The 20,139-nt window shown below is 47.2% G+C and overlaps 1 protein-coding gene across 2 annotated transcripts in view; it reads left to right on the top strand.

Annotated features, from left to right (window-relative positions):
- LOC147021275 (uncharacterized) overlaps positions 1 to 20,139 on the top strand; it is a 63,545-nt gene that overhangs the window by 42,341 nt on the left and 1,065 nt on the right. For both annotated transcript variants that reach the window (XM_085891099.1, XM_085891100.1), the window contains exons 5-7: positions 9,949 to 10,024; positions 18,557 to 18,619; positions 19,229 to 19,298. In XM_085891099.1, coding sequence (XP_085747225.1) covers positions 9,949 to 10,024; positions 18,557 to 18,619; positions 19,229 to 19,298 — 209 coding nt within the window. The remainder of the gene's footprint in view (positions 1 to 9,948; positions 10,025 to 18,556; positions 18,620 to 19,228; positions 19,299 to 20,139) is intronic.

Here is a 20,139-nt window from a genome sequence, read left to right on the forward strand (position 1 = left end):
CCAAGGACTCCCCGAGGGCTCAATGACACCTGCATTGAGCATTTTTTCTACGTGTTCGTCAGCTTCCTCTCTCTTGCTCCAGGGGAGCCGTCGAGCGGGCTGGCGGACAGGCCGGGCCCCATCGGTGTGGATCTGATGTTTCACCAGGCCCATACGTCCAATATCCTCGGGTGACAAGGAGAAGATTTCTTTGTGTCGGTCGACCAACTTGTGCAAGGCCTCCCGCTGGGCATCCTCCAAATCTACACTACTCCATTTTACCATCTCGCAAATGGGATCGGGCCAATTCCTAAGAGACTCTGGAGACCCCCTCCGGGGCCGGTCCGACTTGATGTTATCGTCCCTCAGCTCTGCGACTTCCACCACTGGGGTGCAATCTGCCACCTTCGTGCCCCATCCAATAGTGCGTGGTTCTGTGCTAACATTTATTACCCTGACGGGCACGATAGGCCCATCGGTGTTTACCAGGGTGTGGCCCATGACTAAACCCGGGGTTGATTGCCCCGCAAGTAGCTCGGCCAGGCCCCCAGGAGCCCTGCCATTTTGGGTGTGCCTGCCAACGGGCCGGAATTACTGCCTCGGTACCCGGGGGAATGACCACGGAGTTATAAGCCTCCAGCTCTACCTTCTCATCCGTGTCCATGCCCCCCAACGACAACTCCTCACCACCCAACTGCATGACTCCTTGGCCTAAGTCGATCTTACAACCACCGGTGGTCAGCACATCCAACCCTATTAGACATGGGTTGCACACCTCTGCCACCCAAACATCTACTTTTCTTTTAGTAGTGCCCAATTTAAGGGTCACAACACCACGCCCTATGATGGGGGCCGTTGCCCCGGTAGCTAGCTGCAAACTGATTTTGCAGACGGTGGATCTCTTCCCATCCGTCCACACTCAAATTAAGGACCACAGGTCTGATGATCGTGGCGCTCGCTCCTGTGTCCACAACGGCGTCTACCCCTACGCCGGCAATCTTGCACCGAATTGTCAAACTACCATTGCCAATTTGGCCACAATAGATGACCTGTCACAGCTCTGAGGGCTCTTCCCCATCTGGGTCTGCCAAACGCGGCCCTGTATGTTCGGAACTTTTTAGTTTCCCTGGGACTGGCGGGGGGGGGGGGGTGATGTTTGGGCCCGGCTATTCCGGTCTGCCTGGGGCGGAGTTGGTGATCTGGGGGACCGTGGTTCTCCCCTGCGCGGGGTGTGACAACCCCACTGCAAGTGGCCCCCCTGGCCACAGTTAAAACACTTCACCTGGTAAGGTACATGCCTCCGGTACTCCGAATTATACAAACCCTCGTTCCGAATTAGGGTGCCCCCTTGATGGCCCATCCCGCTCCCCTCTTGGGTCCGACCGCCCCGGTCCGGACACTGTCAACCGGCGGTCGACCATGTTCTGGACCATCCTTTCCAACTGCACCTGGTCGCCAAAGGTAGCCGCGGCTCCCAACGCATCGTTTCTCACGGGGCCCACCTGCTGGATTGCCACTGCATGTCGCCCGGCCCCTCCAGCCGACAATTTTGACGCCTCCTATTTGCATGTGCGATCCCCACTGCGCGGCGAATATCGTGTGCCAAATCTCCCATGTTCTCATGGGGGTGTCGTTTGCGCCCACTGAGCTGAGCTTTAACAAGCTCCCTCTGCTGCTCCACACCAAACCGTTTATTTAGGGCCGAATGGAGGTTTGCCAGTGTTGCCCCTCCAAGGGGTATCGTGGTAAAGACCTCGGATGCTGCACCGCGCAGTGCAGCCGTGAGCTGTGCCGCTCCCTGCTCCTGGTTCCAGCCATTGCCCCTGGCCACGCATTCAAACTGGGCCAAATACGCCCTCAGGTCCGTCTTCCCGTCATACGGAGGCAGCGGCACCTTCTGGCCTTTCGGGGTCCGAACCCCACCCCCCAGTTCCTGAGGGACAGATGGAGGGACGGACCCCCCCCAGATTCTAATGGTGCCCTACCCCCGCAGAGCCCGAACCATTTGCCTGGGGAGTTTATTACCCCCGTCTGCGTCGGTGCACGTGCTGCACTGTCCTGTGTACTCCCCCATGCATTTCGCATCCACTCGGGAGCACTCATGGGGGCTTGTATCAGACCAAGAGACCCCGAAATCTCTGCTCCCCCCAAGCTTGGCATGCACATCCCCGTGTCATGCAACCCTCCTATCTTGTTCAGTGACACTGGACCCACCCGGTTGTGATCTGCCTCGAGGGAGTGTATTTTCTCCTTCTGTTCCTGAAGAAGGCTATCCTGCTGCTTGCACCGGGCCTCAACACATTCCAGCAACTCCGCCTTCATATCCTCTATCTTCCCTCCATTCGTGCTTGCCCATCTTTTACTTTTTCCAGGTTGTCTCTAACCTGCTCTATCTCCCCTTGTCTCTTTACTAATTCACTTTTTGCCAGTTTGAATCCATCTTCTGTCTCGTTTATATGTCTGTCCAGTCGTGCTCCCATTTCCTGCGTCTCTGTCTCGGCCTTCCGTCCCATGTCCTTAACCATTTCAGTCATCTCTTCGTGTCTTGTTTTACACCCCTCCTTTACGGCCTCCAATTCCCTCTTTGTTTCCTGCTGGAGATTCAATCTCATGCTCTGCATTTCACCCCTTATCGTTTGCATATTCTTATCCATTACATGTTATTTTCCATTTTTTTATTCAAGCCATCCATCTTGTTTTCCATCCTGCACGCATTTTCATTTGTTTCGTTTTTCATTCCGTTTATTGCTTGCAAAATCATGAATAGCTGGCACATGTCACGAGAGTCTGCGGCAATCGCTTCGCCACCAGGCGTGGATCCGCCGGGGACTGGGGAGGGATTTTGACGGAGGGAAGGGGAGGTGTCGTACACCGCGGCCTCCGCCGCTGCGCCCATTTCAGACTCATCATTTATTTGCGGGGTATAGTCAACTTGCATAATGGAGTCCTGCATGGTGATCTCATCCTGAGCCATAGATTATTTTAACTCTACATCCACCTCACTACCCACCTGGCTCAGCTCGCCTTGGCTGAACATTTTGCGTGCTGGGAATAAAATTTATAACGCTCGTAATTTGGTGACACGGGGGGGGGGGGGTTTGCTCCGTATACCCCTGATCCGACTCCGTGAATTTTGCTTCGGAGGCGGAGGGGGTCGAATCGCACTCCTGAACACCAAATCGTCGACCGAGAATTAACAGGGTCCAACTACACTTTTTTTAAAGTTTGAGAAAAATGAAATCAAAAATTCAAAGTGGAATTGCCGCTATCTCATACCATTTTATTTTCATATCGTGTGCTACATAACAGGTACATATAAAGGTTACATAAAATAATCTTACTTAGTTTCCTCTGTTGCCCTTCTACATGGACTTCTAAATTTGAATGAAATTTCAGATAGACCCTGTTAATTCTCGGTCGACGAAATGTTACGGGCTGGGGGGGTTGGCCGCCAAACGACCGCTCCAAACGGAATCGCAAGTCGAATCGGCCCGACCGATCGCCCGGAATATAGATCGCCGCTCGGATAACTCTGAGCGACGGGTCCTTGTACAAGAACCGAAATACGCCAATCGGCAGATCACGTGGGGTAGGATCGATTGCCAATCTTCAATGTACCTAAATACCCACGTGATCCAACTACCGGGGTATTCCACCCTCGACGGAACTCGTACGGTACAAACCGCCGAGGCGAGAGCCTGTCCTGTGCGCGATTCCGAGCGGCTTAATCGCCGAGAACCATCGGTCCAAATGTCCCCCTTTTACGTCAAACCAACGGCTTTCTAACTCCCAACACACAAAATGCTCAGTCAATGAAAGAATCGACGCGACGAGCTGAAAACATTTAACAATTGGGGTATTTATTAATAATAATGGGGAACTAGGGAAGCACGTAAGAGCAGAACTATTCCGACTATACGAAATGCGATGCAAACATTTACAGCACACAAAGCACTTAACAATTTCCTACTTATTAGACGGGCCCATGGACACACGTTCGCACACACACTCAATAAAGGGTGGCAGAGGCCTTTAATAACGAGCTCCAGCTCGGAGGACAGGTGAGCTGAAACCCAGAGCCTATCTCGAACCTCTCCACCTCGTGTGGTCTTCAAGTTGTTCAGACCCGGGCTCCAGCGAGAGCGAGCTGGATCCAATCGCCGTGAGCCGCGATCCTTCCCGAGCTCCCGCGAATCCTGCCGCGCTTCTCAACATGTGCTGGTGAGACGAGGCGCCGATCTTTTCCGTCGATGCGTCGCTTCCCCGAGGAACCACCTCCAAGAAGAGGTTGATGAGTCGGACCAAGCCGGGAACCAAAATGGAGAACAAAGAGCTCCACGAACCAAGAAGAAGAAGCCACCATTCGCAGCTCGAGCCGAGCAACCGGCTCGACTTTCTTCCAAAACAAAGCAGCTCTCCAAGAAGTCTACCGAGCCAAGCAGAAGCCGAAGGCCCACTGAACCACCAAAGCAAAAGGCCTCCAAAAAGCCTCCTCCCGAGCCAGGCCGCAGCCGAAGCTCACTGAGCCAGCCGAAGCAAAAAGCTTCCGAAGGCCTCAACCCTAACGCAAGCCAAGCAGGACCCGACGGTCTACTGAACAACCACTCTCAACTCCCTTCTCCAACTCGGCACCCGAACAAAGGATCTCTTCCTTATCCTCTTCCGCCCTTCCCCCGCTCCCGGCGTGACTCATGACTCATGCCCTCATGCTCCATCCCCCGCTCAACCACGGCTGGGAGGGAGTTGTTGACGGCAGGGTTCTTCTTCCTCTTCGCAGAAGAGGGGGGAGGGACGTCTCCATTATTTCGTTCCCTAGCTATTAAATCGATCCGCAGTGCATCCAATCGATTTCTAAACATTTAAACAATGTAAGATGAGCTATCTAGGGAACAAGCACTTATCGACATAGCTGACTAAAGGAACCTGTATGTTGTGTGCAATCGAATTCCAAATTCGTAACTATAATATATATATATATATATATATATATATATATATATATAATTTTTTGTTGTGTTTCCCACCCTTTGGCGTGCGGGCGACAGCTTCTAGCCAATGGCGGCCACTCTCGCCCACCGAACGGGCAAACCGAGTCGCAGCTTTCGGAACAACGCCGAAATCGAGCTACGGGTGTGTTTTTAATCACACCATAAATTATCCAACTCTTCTGTCAACGCGCGACAGGGTCCGATCGCCGAATTGTTGATTTACCTTCGTATGCGCGCAGACAGAAATGCCGGGAATTTACACCTCGATGGAGCCTGCACGAAAACGAGCCATTCTTAAGCAGCTCGTTCCGTTTGCGATTTGCCGAGCGGTGTATTATTGCGAGGCCCCGTCGGATGTTGTCGGCTGTTAAAAAGCCAGCTAATATTCCGTACGTAATAATGGCAGTTCATTCGAGGGAAAGGACGCAGCGAACGGGTAAACATTCACACAATGACATTTATTACACAATCGACACATATGCAGTCATGTATGCAATCAGGTCTTCGAGCACTTATGCAATAAATGGGGGGGGGGGGGGGTTGGGACAAGACACGAGCAAGAAAAAGACCGACAGCCGTTTTCTAATCTTATTTACAGTCACTTAAACAGGTTTACTTCAGGACACGGCGCCACATCTCTCATACAAAAACCCCGAAAAGAAAGAGAAGGAAGGAAAACGTGACTGTGTGGTGAGTCCTCGGGGCCCCGTCCTCCTTCTCCCGACAGACCTCTGCTGGCGTCTCCGATCTCGGAGACAGACAGAGACAGAGACAGAGACAGAGACAGAGACAGAGACAGAGACAGAGACAGAGACAGAGACAGAGACAGAGACAGAGACAGAGACAGAGACAGAGACAGAGACAGAGACAGAGACAGAGACAGAGACAGAGACAGAGACAGAGACAGAGACAGAGACAGAGACAGAGACAGAGACAGAGACAGAGACAGAGACAGAGACAGAGACAGAGACAGAGACAGAGACAGAGACAGAGACAGAGACAGAGACAGAGACAGAGACAGAGACAGAGACATATATATATATATATATATATATATATATATATATATATATATATATATATTCCTCACAACCACCCAGAGAGCGTGATCCAGAGAGAGCGCGATTCTCCTCAGCACGTCTTTTTATAGCCAAGCCCCCCCCCTTCGCCTCCCGCCCCTTGTTCCAGCACGGACGAGAAACTTCTCGAAGGAAGCGTTTTCCCACCAGATCGGGGCCGTTCCCTTGCCGCTGTGCCGCATTCGTTATTGCTTCTTGGTTTTCTCCTGCATGTGTTGAGAATCCACTCGTCAGGGTTGGGAGTCTCCTGCGTTGGCCGGCGGAGTTGTTATTCATTTGGTGGGGGGCGGGGGGCCGTCGTCTGTTCTCCCTTGACGAATGCCAGGTTTCTGGCAACCGTGTGCTGAGGTGGAAACACGGTTGTGGTTGTGGTGGTTGTCGTAATGGTGGCATGGCTGGCGTTTTGTGGTGGTCGTGATTGTGGTGTGGTTGGGTGGTTGTGGAGAAGGTGGCTGTTGTGAAGGCGGGTGTGGAGAAGGTGGCTGTGGTTGTTGAGATGCGGTTGGTGGTGGAGGTGGTTGTTGTGAAGCGGTTGGTCCAAAATAAAGATAGCAAAAGAAAAACACTACCTCAAAGATCACAGCCCGGTTACACGAATAAACCCCTTTAGACCTCGGTGGGGAAATCTAATCTGAATTCTAGGTATTCTTGGTTAGAATTCCCCACTGATGTATAAAGGGAATTATTCGTGTGCCGGGCTGTGCATCTTGGAGTTAGCCGTTATTCTTTCTCTGTCTTTTATTTTCAAACAAACACATCATCACAACAACAACAACAATTTCAACCACGTCCGCGTTTGATCGGCGATTTCACCCACGTCCGCGTTTGATCAGCGATTTCATGGCAAAATCTCATCAAAACGGCGTTACCCTCTGTAGGAGCTGGCCAATCAGAAGTGAGAGGGGCGGTTCCAGCCTGGGTGAAGGTTCAAAGGTGAAAAGGGGGAAGGCGCTGATTTCGGGTGGCGAAGCCCACAGCGGCCCTCCCCTTTGGGCTATAAAAAGCTGCGTTCGCTCGGCGACAAAGCAGTTGAGTGGTTGGAGACGCCGAGTCGGCAGTTGAGCAGTTGGGCCGGGTCGCAGTGAAGGAGTTGACGAGTGGGACATTCGGCTGTTAGCCGAGCAGTTGGTGGTGAAGCTGGCGAGCGGAGTGGAATTCATTGGTCGGAGGAGTTGAGTTGGTTCATCGGAGCAGTGAAGTTCGTTCGCTGGAAGGTTCGCCAGCGCGACCAGGAAGCCGGGGTCGAGACCCGTTCACTCCTCCAGCGTGTCGTCGGCTCGGCTAGGCCGCAGTGAAGGCCGGCCGACCGAGGGGATCCGAGCAAGCCGCTCGCCAAGCCGCTTAAGCGACTGGCGCGTTACACCACCTGGACCGAGCAGAGACAACAGAGGCCACCAGCTCAAAGACAATCGAGTCGCCACCAGGGCGGCCAGGTAGCCGGCCCGCTCTCTCAGGGCCTATTCCGGTCAACCCGGCCCTGAGTGCATTAAAGGCTCACGAGCCCGATTCTTTCTTTCTTGGGTTTTGCATGAAAGTCTGGCGCCTTGTCGTTAAGTAGAATTGTTGTTAAGTGCCTGTATATACTTGCTTTCCGATAGAACTCGGCTGTAGGCTTTTTGCTCGTGTCCTGTCCCCATCCCCCCATTGACTGCTTACGTGCTGGGTGGAAAATAAAATACCCATATTGTTTGAATGTCAACCCGCTCATTGCGTCACTTTCTCCATTGACTGCCGTGATGCGTTCGGGAAATTAGCTGGCTGATTATTAAGCCGATAAAATAATGTGGTCCGACGGGATCTGGCGAATTAAAACAACTTGGCATTCGCATACGGAACAAGCCGCTGTAGTGGCTCGTTTTCGTGCAGGCCCCATCGAGGTATAAACTCCTGGCATTTCTGTCTGCGCGAATAGTTAGGTATGTCGATAATTCGGTGATTGACCCTCTAGCGCGTGGACAGAATAGTTGGCTAGTTTTGGTGTATTGAAAACACCCGTAGCTGGGTTTCGGCGTTTGTCCGGAAGCTAAGACTAGATTGTCGCGTTCAGTGGACGCGCGGCCTGGATTGGGCTGAAAAGGTCGTGCGCACGCTGAACGGGCGGAAATCTATAACAATATATTGTTGCGGGCCGGGGTCCGGTGATGAGAACGACCACTAGGTGGGGGAGATTACGTCGTCTCCCACCAGACTCCCCAGAATTGTAGGCCATCGTTCCGGATAATTCTGTGAGCCAGCGGGTCGCTGAACCGACCGTGGAATGCCAATATCTCGACTGCGTGGCGTAGGCTCTTTTTTTCTGAAACCAATTTACCTAAGTAACCACGCGGTCTCGGCTACCGGGGATCCACGCCCTCGAGACGTCTTGCCCGAACCGGATCACTCTACCGACTACCTTTTCTGGCTCAGATGAAGTCGAGCGGGCCTGCCAAGAATGTACCGGCCCGGATGAACCGATTATCGGGTATAAAGACCCGGCTAAAACTCAGATCCGAACCATGCTGGACCAATGAAAGAAAGGATGGAAACATTTCTAATAATGGTTTATTTACAACAAGAAGGACACAGAGCAAGCTTATCGTGGATATACACAGCAAGATTTACAATGATGGAATAAACACTTAAACAGTTCTACTTAGAGACGGCGCCACACACGGACACACACACACAGTCTATAATAACACCCAGGTGTTTTATTGGACCCTCGCAGCCAGGGAGAGAGACGAGTTGGGTGTCGCAGTTCACTTGGGTACCTGCACGTTGGCGGGAGGGGGTGCTCCACGGTGCGGCACCTGCCGATAGTCGTTCAGCTCGGCCCACGGTCACGCGTGGGGCTCGTGCCCGCGGAGGAACTCGAGTCGAGTAGTCGGAGTCCTAGGGCGGGAATCAGGGTCGCGGACAAGACCCAGCAGAACTCCAATGAACGCCCCATACAGAACTGCAACGGATGCTCTAACGAATCCAGAGCTGACTTTCCCCACGCAGAACTTACTGAACTGAGGTTTTTGTCATCGGATATAGACCTCCCTGAATGGGGCGGAGGCTCTGTGGAACAGACGTCACTGTCCGCCCTGATTGGACAGGGACTTCATGGGATCCGCCCTTTCTGGGCAGTGCCTCGGCAAAACCGGGAGGCCTGCCACTCCCCCATGCGTGTGGACTCATCAAGGGTAAGATCGACCGTTGAAAAGGAACGTTTGTAGAAGCGCAAAGGAACGGCGGACTGGACGTTTTTGCCACCGTATGCTGTGGCCAGCGAGGTGAGGGTTGCAAGCGCTTGAAGGTACCGTAGTTGGTTGTTGGATGTTTGTTGGATGGTAAAGATTTATTTTACCTAACTAAAAAAACATCGCAACGCACACCTTTCATTCTCCCACTAGACAAAAGGAAGGGACCTGTCTTCACATGTACTTAACGGAATAACTGACTTTTGGGACATCTGTATGTTTGAATGCATATGGTTTCCAGATCCGTAACTATATACATACATATATACATGTGTATGTGTATGTGTGTATATATATATATATATATATATATATATATATATATATATATATATATATATATATATATATATACATATATATATATATATATATATATATATATATATATATATATATGTGTATATATGTATATATATATATATATATATATATATATATATATATATATATATATATATATATATATACATATATATATATATATACACACACACACACAACAGGAAATAAAGATTATATGTCAGAATAATTATAACATGCCCAGACCAGGAATCAAACCCATGTAGGTGGGTAATGCTACAAGAGGTATGATGGTATTGCAATACATTTGCAGAATTTTGGGTTTGTGGACTCTTGTGAGGTTCTCTCTAACCTTTTCCTAACTCTCCCTCCTAGCCATGTGAAACAGCTGGAGTCTGAACTTCATAAGATGGATCAGAACCTCAAGGTTTTGATGGCTTCAGATGAAGAGGTATCCTTGTCTTCCTACCATCTTGGTCAACTCTATCACCTCCTGTTGTCCTTGAATCCCTGTTATTCTTGTGAATTGTTTATTTAATTTGATTATTTTTGCCTTTTACTTGCCGCAGAGAAATTCCTGGTATGCTATTCTTCACTGGTATATTTTGGGTTTCCTCTTTGTTGTGTGTGGTGTTCATGCATGTTTGAACTATTAACATTGGTTTTGCTTTTTTTTTTTTAACTGCAAAGCAATCTGAACTAATCTGTGTGAGTGTGAATGCTTTATTTGTGTTGAACATGTGGTGATGAAATATTTTTGCATTCTTGTGAATTTGAGGGAAGAGATGGAAGGAATCGGAGCAATTGTCCTGTTTGTAAATTGGAAAAATGTTTCTTAATCTGCTTGCAGAATTTTAGGGGAATTTATTGAGTTTTTCCAAGAAAAATTTTTTTTTGTATGTGAAACTGATGTAACCTTTATGTTCAAGTGTAAGTAACCATGATTGTTAAATCTAATTGTGGTGTACTTTATCTTGTCTCCCCTATTTCTTTTTTTTTAAACCTCTGACACTGAAGGTGGACGGAGGTCGTTTTCACCCCTGAATATTTGTCTGTGAGCAGGATATTTCAAAAAGTCATTGATGGATTCGGTCACAACTTGGTGGATAGGTTGGGTGTGTGACAAAGGCAGATTGATTGGATTTTTGGATGAAGATCCGGAGACTACAATTTCGAATGTGATTCTTCACCATTGAGAGAGGGGCCCAGAGACTATATGTAGCACAGCATCTTAAGTTATGGATGGATTTAGATGAAACTTTATGGACAGGCTGGGTGTGTGACAAGGACGAATTGATTCGATTTTGGTGAAAATGCGGTCAGATCCGGCCTATCGGAGGAATACAAAATGTAAACTGTTCAGCCTGCCTGATGTATGCACTTTACTGACTGCCGATCTTGTTCAATATGTTGATTTTTTTTTTTTGTCCCCCCATTACTGCTTTGAACCATCCGTGTTGATTAGTTCTTATACAAGCCTTGACATTGTATACAAAAAAAATAATTGTTGCAGTTTAAATAATTTGCACTAAAATGTTTTTATATATACATAGTCATGCGCCGCTTAACGACGTTCCGGGCAACGACGGATCGCATATACGACGGATCTGCCAGCTCTGGGGAAAAAAAATAATGTAACTGAAAAATTCCTATCGCCGAGTGATGTAGCCTCGTATAAAAATAGCACATACAATTAGGTACACTGTACAGTACATAATACCTCAATGATAATAAACGACAGTGTGGCCCCGTTATAATGCGATCGTTGAGGTCCATAAAATGTCATCGCGAAAAAAAAAAACAGGATTCAAGGAAATCGGCTTTCAAACTGAACGAATGTTTGTACGTTTACCTTCGAGCAAGTAAATTACCTTTGAATTGAAGAATTTCGCGAATAAATTGTTGTTAGTCGACATTAAAACCTTGACATTGTATACAAATTTTTTGACAAATTTCCCTGACAATATCTGCTGCTCTTCCTTCGCTCCAATTGGTTCTTCTGACCACGTCCTTGTCAAAGTGGACATCTCTCTGGCTGTCATCAGAGAACCACCTCACCGCCGTCGAGTCTGGCATTTCACTCAAGCCGACTGGCAGGGTCTCCGAGCAGCTATCAAACTTACAGACTGGTCTCCTATTACTACTTTCTCAAACATCAACTCATCCTGGGAATTCTTTCAAAGAAACTTGCTCTCCCTCATGCACAGATTTATCCCCTCTCGTGTTCAGTTGTCTTACCCTTCCTCCCGCCCTTGGTTTACTGAAGCTTGTGGCGAGGCAGTTGTCCTGAAACAACTTGCCTTTGCCTCATGGAAAGCAAACCCAACTGAGGGCAATCTCAGTTCTTTCCACAAAGCTCAGAACAAGTGTGTATCTACCCTCAGGAGAGCCAGAAAACAACATCTTTCTCATCTCAAGTCTGAACTCTCAAACCTCTCTCCCTCCTCAAAATCCTGGTGGTGTTTAATCAAATCTGTTTCTGGTGTATGCTCCCCCTCCATCCCCTCCCTTACCTCAAATGGCCGCACTGCTGATTCCACACGTGATAAAGCTGAATGTCTAAACTCGGTGTTTGCAGCTAAATCTTGTGTCCTAAACCCATCACTATCTCTACCCACTTTACCCAGTCGCACCCAACTGTCCCTGGACTCTGTATCCTTTTCTCCTGACAAGGTGGAGAGCTTGCTTTCAAACCTCGAGTCAGATTCTGCAACCGGTCCAGACGGCATCAGCCCACGTGTCCTCAAAGCCTGCTCTTCTGCTCTTGCTCACCCTCTCTCTGTTCTATTCACCCTCTCATTTGCCCAAGGTCATCTGCCATCTGCTTGGAAATCTGCTAACATCACTGCCCTGCAAAAGGTGCAAAAACAGATCCCTATAACTACAGACCAATCAGCCTTCTCCCAATCATCAGCAAGGTGATGGAATCCATCATCGCTTCAGATATGAAATCCTTCCTCTTCTCCAATGGCTTGATTTCCAATCATCAATTTGGTTTCAGACCAGGTCACTCTACCCTGGATATGCTGCTTCTGCTCTCCCATCAATGGATGGAGGTCCTCAATGCCAGACAGGAAATCCGAGCCGTATCCCTGGACATATCACGTGCTTTTGACACAGTCTGGCACCCTGCCCTACTCACCAAACTCTCTTCCCATGGTATTCAAGGCCATCTCCACTCATGGCTCGCAGACTTCCTCTCCTGTCGCAGTCAACGTGTGGCCCTAAATTGAGTTCTTTCATCCCCTCTTCCTGTGCAGGCTGGAGTTCCTCAAGGTAGCGTTCTGGGCCCTGTTCTTTTTCTGGTTTTTATCAATGATCTCTCGGACTCTCTGGAAAATCCTCTATTTCTCTTTGCCGACGACTCCACCCTCTGCCGTACCATCTGTCATCCCTCAGACCGGCAAGCAGCAGCTTCTTCGCTCACTGCAGATCTGGATAAAATCACAAACTGGTCCAACATGTGGAACATGTCTTTCAATCCAGACAAATCTCACACTCTCACTATGTCTCTTCGAAAGGACCGTTTACAAAACCCCCCATCCACTTTCTCAACAATCCTCTGGAAGAAGTCTTTTCTTTCAAGCTTCTAGGTCTCACTATCTGCCATGACCTTTCCTGGGAAAGTCACATTTCCAACCTCGCCTCAAAAGCCAGTCGCCGACTGGGAATCCTCCGTCGTGCCAAGTCCTTCCTCGGCCCTCTTGAGCTCCTGACCACTTACAAAGCTTTTGTCCGTAGCCTGATGGAGTACTGCTCTCCCCTCTGGGCTGGTGCTCCTGCCTCCCACCTTTCTCGGCTTAACGCTGTCGAAACAAGGGCATTTAAGATCATCGGCATCTCCCGCAATGAAGCTGAGTCTTTGGGCCTCTCACTCAATCACCGCAGGTTGGTCGGTGGTCTTTCTGTCTTCTACAGACTCCTCTCCAGCCTTGCCCCCCCTGCTCTCTCTGCGATTTGTCCCCACCACATTTCCACAGGGCGCTCAAGGTCCGCCAACAACCCCCTTCTGGTAAAACTACCAAAATCACGAATCACTGCTCATCTTCACTCTTTCATTCCTCTTTTTTCCCGCCTTTGGAATAAACTTCCTCACTCTATTCTTTCCCATTCTTCCCTCCAGGCTTTCAAAACAGCTGTTCACCACCACCTCTTATCTTCCCCCATCCAAATCCTCGATCTTTTCTACCCCCGATAATCCACCCAAGCCCACTTCCTTCATTTCTCCTGCTTTCCTTCCTGAAAGTCCCTGTAATGTCCATCTTCTCTTCGCCATGTTCCCCGTCCCATCCCCATCCCTCTCCCTTCCACAGTTCACCTAATGTGTCTGTTCCCCACTGTTTTGTCCCTTCCACTCCCGCCCCTCTTGTCTCATGCCTCCTTGCTGTGAGTTATGTGTTTGCTCTCATACGAGCCTCGACCAAGGTATACAAAAAAAAAAAAAATAAAATAAAATAAAATAAAATAAACAATTTTTTGGTGAAGCTTTTTATGTTGTTAAAACAATTGCACTATTCCGAAAATATATATATCACAATTGACAGGTGCTCGTTTCTTCATTTGTAAATTATAACATCGATGCAATGATTACGTATTTATAAAATCCAAACGCTAATTATTCACCTTTCGATAAATCGATGCAAGAGGAGATTGTAAGCTGCTGCTAACAACACCGATGGCCGTCATGAACAGCACAAAGGTAAATCTAACGTGTCTTCCGTCTCTCTTGGATGGGTGTTACAATTGCCGACAGTATTCAGTACAGTAACATGCTGTACAGGTTTGTATCCGAGGAGCAATAGGCTACACCATATAACCTCGGTGTCTAGGTTTGTGTAAGTACGATGTTCGAAAACGAAAAAAAAAAATGATGTTCGCACAACGACGACGTTGTTTAACGACGCATTTCTCAGTACGTAACCCTGTCGTTAAGTGGCGCATGACTATATGTGTGTGTGTATATATATATATATATATGTATATATATATATATATGTATATATATATATATATATATATATATATATATATATATATATATATATATATATATATATATATATATATATATACACACACACACACACATTACAATTAATGTATTCATATCATGAATTCTTTTACAATTCATGAATTTCACTTTGCATTTGAAATATGCAAATGCCATTTTTCTCAAAACAAAATGGATGCATATTTATTGTGGGCCCTTTACTTGATGAAAAATACATTTGGTGATTGATACAGCTGGAACTATATCGTTAAAATGGTAAAATGTTTGTTTGATATTAATCGTGCCATGCCAGAATAAATTGAATTACTATTATTATTTTTTTTTCTTTCCCAATCAGGGACTATTTTAACAATCTCTGCATTTCAGAGCGAGTTGTCCCCCCCCCCCCCCCAACTACATGTCACGTTTTTTTTTGTTTACCTTGTCGAGGCTCGTATGAGAGCGAACACACAACTCACAGCAAGGGGGCATCAGACAAGAGGAGTTGGAGTGGGAGGGACAAAACAGTGGAGAACAGACACATTAGGTGAACTGTGGAAGGGAGAGGGATGGGGATGGGATGGGGAACATTGCGAAGAGAAGATGGACATTACAGGGACTTTCAGGAAGGAAAGCAGGGGAATTGAAGGAAGTGGGCTTGGGTGGATTATCGGGGGTAGAAAAGATCGAGGATTTGGATGGGGATGATAAGAGGTGGTGGTGAACAGCTGTTTTGAAAGCCTGGAGGGAAGAATGGGAATGAATAGAGTGAGGAAGTTTATTCCAAAGGCAGGAAAAAAAGAGGAAAGAGTGAAGATGAGCAGTGATTCGTGATTTTGGTAGTTTTACCAGAAGGGGGTTGTTGGCAGACCTTGAGCGCCCTGTGGAAATGTGGTGGGGACAAATCGCAGAGAGAGCGGGGGGGGGGGGCAAGGCTGGAGGGGAGTCGGTAGAAGACAGAAAGACCACCGACCAACCTGTGGTGATTGAGTGAGAGGCCCAAAGACTCAGCTTCATTGCGGGAGATGCCGATGATCCTAAATGCCCTGGTTTCGACAGCGTGAAGCCGAGAAAGGTGGGAGGCAGGAGCACCAGCCCAGAGGGGAGAGCAGTACTCCATCAGGCTACGGACAAAAGCTTTGTAAGTGGTCAGGAGCTCAAGAGGGCCGAGGAAGGACTTTGCACGACGGAGGATTCCCAGTCGGTGACTGGCTTTTGAGGCGAGGTTGGAAATGTGACTTTCCCAGGAAAGGTCATGGCAGATAGTGAGACCCAGAAGCTTGAAAGAAAGGACTTCTTCAAGAGGATTGTTGAGAAAGTGGATGGGGGTTTTTTTCTAAACGGTCCTTTCGAAGAGACATCGTGAGAGTGTGAGATTTGTCCAGATTGAAAGACATGTTCCACGTGTTGGACCAGTTTGTGATTTTTATCCAGATCTGCAGTGAGCGAAGAAACTGCTGCTTGCCGGTCTGAGGGATGACAGATGGTACGGCAGAGGGTGGAGTTGTCGGCAAGGAGAAATAGAGGATTTTCCAGAGAGTCGGAGAGATCATTGATGAAAACCAGAAAAAGAACAGGGCCCAGAACGCTACCTTGAGGAACTCCAGCCTGCACAGGAAGAGGGGATGAAAGAACTCCATTTACGGCCACATGTTGACTGTGACAGGAGAGGAAGTCTGCGAGCCATGAGTGGAGATGGCCTTGAATACCATTGGAAGAGAGTTTGGTGAGTAGTGCAGGGTGCCAGACTGTGTCAAAAGCACGTGATATGTCCAGGAATACGGCTCGGATTTCCTGTCTGGCATTGAGGACCTCCATCCATTGATGGGAGAGCAGAAGCAGCATATCCAGGGTAGAGTGACCTGGTCTGAAACCAAATTGATGATCGGAAATCAAGCCATTGGAGAAGAGGAAGGATTTTATGTCTGAAGCGATGATGGATTCCATAACCTTGCTGATGATTGGGAGAAGGCTGATTGGTCTGTAGTTACAGGGATCTGTTTTTGCACCTTTTTTATGCAGGGCAGTGATGTTTGCAGATTTCCAAGCAGATGGCAGATGACCTTGGGCAAATGAGAGGGTGACTAGAAGAGAGAGAGGGTGAGCAAGAGCAGAAGAGCAGGCCTTGAGGACACGTGGGCTGATGCCGTCTGGACCGGTTGCAGAATCTGAGTCGAGGTTTGAAAGCAAGCTCTCCACCTTGTCAGGAGAAAAGGACACAGAGTCCAGGGACAGTTGGGTGCGACTGGGTAAGTGGGTAGAGAAAGTGGTGGGTTTAGGACACAAGATTTATCTGCAAACACCGAGCTTAGGCGTTCAGCTTTTTCACGTGCGGTATCAGCATTGTGGCCATTTGAGGTAACGGAGGGGATGGAGGGGGAACATACACCAGAAACAGATTTTAATAGATGCCACCAGGATTTTTAGGAGAGAAAGAGGTTTGAGAGTTCAGACTTGAGATTACAAAGATGTTGTTTTCTGGCTCTCCTGAGGGTAGATACACACTTGTTCCGAGCTTTATGGAAGGAACTGAGATTGCCCTCAGTTGGGTTTGCTTTCCATGAGGCAAAGGCAATTTTGTTTTGCAATTTCATATCCCTGGGCCAATTGCTCCACAATTTGCTGTACCATATTGTTGTAACATGCGGTAGTTAGGCCGATTTCATAAAAAATGTAAAAAAAAAAAAAAAAAATTCTGAATCAAATTTATGTTGAAACTGAGCAATCGAGCATTGTACGTCGGGTGTCCACCTCATTGGGGTGAAAGCGGCAGAGCTTGGCTGCCTCAGCCTCTTTCCCTGTAGCATTAAAGGTGAATTTTTTTGTTGTTGTTGTTGGCAATCGAACCATTTATATTCAAGTATTTGTACAGCATTCCTTATGCAAAATGGAAATGATATATAAAGGGTCCACAGTTGCCACAGGACTACACTGATTGTAAGTAGTTGTCGCATGATCCTGTATGACCTCGAACAAGGCCATGTGGCCCATCATTGCCATGGTGCAGTTCTCGATCCACGTTACCAGATTTTTTTCGATGGTGTTGGCATGAGAAGTCCGCAGTGCTCAGGGCCCATTCCATCTCTTCCAGGCAGAGTTTGTTCTTGACGTATGGCAAGTGGCACCATCATCCTGCAGGTATGTATGTTCCATCCTGCAAATAAATCCTCTAAGCACTGGTATAGTGCCAAATGTCAAGAACAAACTCTGCCTGGAAGAGACAGAATGGGCTGCAACTTTTTCCTTTGTGACCACGGACTCCTAACGTGAACGCCATCAAACTCATCTGGGAATGTGGATCCGGGAGTTCCGGTAAAGTCAACCTCTGCCAAATAATGTACACGAGCTGCAACTCCATCTATTCTACATTTGGCACAACAAGCATCAGGTTGTTGTCCAGAATATCATTCATTAGATGGGTTCAGTCACAAAGCCTGGTGTTGGCGCAGTGGTTAGGGCAGCGGCTTGGGATCCAAAAGGTCCTGAGTTCAAGCCCCGTTGGGCCACTGAATTAATACACCAGGGGGTTGACTCAGCCTGTCATCCTTCCGAGGTCGGCGAAATGAGTACCAGTATACTGGGCCGGTGTATACCCCGGTTAAAATAGGTGTACCATATCCCTGTGTTGTAAGAGGCGACCAGGGTTGCGTCAGGAAGGGCATCCGGCATAAAACATGTGCCAAATCACTATGCGGATCATACGGATGATCCGCTGTGGCGACCCCTAACGGGAGCAGCCGAAAGCTGAAGAAGAAGATGGGTTCAGTCACCAAGGACTTGCTCCCAGATACTAATATTTGCAATCCATTTGATTGTTTGTATCACATATTGTTTTAATAAATAAAGTTTATTTACAATCAGCAGAGTTCATTTTATTCTGGCAGGGCCTGTGCATTGGCAAGCAAATCGAGGCATTTTAAGGATGGAATAAGTTTCCTGAAAATTTCATTTTTCACATCCTGATGATTAATTTTTGTTTGTTTTAACCAACAGTATTCCCAGAAAGAAGACAAGTATGAAGATGAAATAAAGCTGCTTACAGAAAAATTAAAAGAGGTAAGTTACTCCAAAGATTTCTATACTTTTTTCCTTTGATTTGGTTAAAAAGTTTCTCGAGTTACAGTGCTTACCAAATTTGTATTGAGACTGATCGCAGAATTTAATTATTAACTATAATAATGAGTTCCCTTCCAAGGACCTTTGATGCAGGGAGGAGGCCATTCTTCCCATCAAATCCTGTGCTATTATTACAAACTTATGGTCGTTTGTCTGTGCTCTATCCTTTAATAAAAATGTTTTAATCGAGCAAGGAAACAGCACGTCCATTTTAAAAATCTTTGGTATGGACTCGCCTCGGGTTTGAACCGCCGACCTCCCAGACTCGGAGCGGACGCTCCATCCATTACACCGCTAAGACTGGTTAGCCGTGCAAGGTGTCGTTAAAAATCTGGACCGAATGGAATGGTAAACTTGTCTCAATCGTAAAGGCTCGTGTTGTTTGTTCAGCATTGGCAGACGGGTAGAACAATTGATTGGATCAACAGAACGTTAATCAAAATACATTAACCCTCATATGGTACAAGGTAAAAGCACAACAAATGTGTACAAAATTTAACATCATTCACCTCTCCCCTCAACCCCCTCACCCCTCCTAACTAATCACAGGCGGACACACGTGCAGAGTTCAGTGAACGCTCTGTTGCCAAGCTGGAGAAAATGCGAGATGAGCTGGAAGGTGGGTACCGGGTGCGGTGCCATGCCACACGTGCATGCTGCTTTTTTTTTTTCTACACTCTTTATTCTCCTGTCTTCATTGTGACCTGAAAAAGTATTGCAGTTTAGAATTGCCAAAAGACCACAAATGATGGCTATAATTCTCGCCAGCATGATTTATCCGAGTGCTGTATTATATAACCGAGTTGTTATAAAAGCAACCAAACAAAATTTATGAAAACGCTATCCATTGGCAAGAATAAGTAAAATACCTTTTCGTTTTTTTAAACTGGATTTTTGGGGGGGGGGGCAGTTTGTTCAGAATTTTGGATTAAAGTGAGCTTTTCTCCTTCAGCTCTATCATTACCTTACTTTTCTCTTTCAGCTTCAGCTCCATCGCACCCAAAAAGTGAAAAAGTGGGGTTAAGCAATTGGTTCATGTGTGTCCATCTGTCCATCTTATCAGTTTATATTTGAGGAACAACTTTTTTTTTTAGTTGATTGTTGTATTTTGAACACTAATTGGAATGAATAGGAAGACAAGCTTCTCGTTTCACCGTTACCTATCTATCTCTCTGTCCCGATGGCACATGCAGAGAGGAGAGATCTTTTTACCCTGTCTGTCTGCCTGGCAGTCAACCAGAAATGAAAATCATTCCAAACAGCAAAGTTGCTGTTTTTGAGGCTGTCATAAAGGACACAAACAGGCACAAATAAATAATGTGATGTGCTAGATCTATCGGGTGATGTAATAGACACCGAGTAAAACACAATAAATTTATTTATTTTCCTTTAAACCCTTATTTAAATTGAATTACATACTTGAACATATTATAAAGGGTGGTGTATAATACTGCTTCAAT

This window comes from Eptatretus burgeri, chromosome 8, assembly GCF_056783735.1.
Source record: "Eptatretus burgeri isolate ZD-2024b chromosome 8, Ebu_testis_v1, whole genome shotgun sequence".
NCBI lineage: Eukaryota > Metazoa > Chordata > Myxini > Myxiniformes > Myxinidae > Eptatretus > Eptatretus burgeri.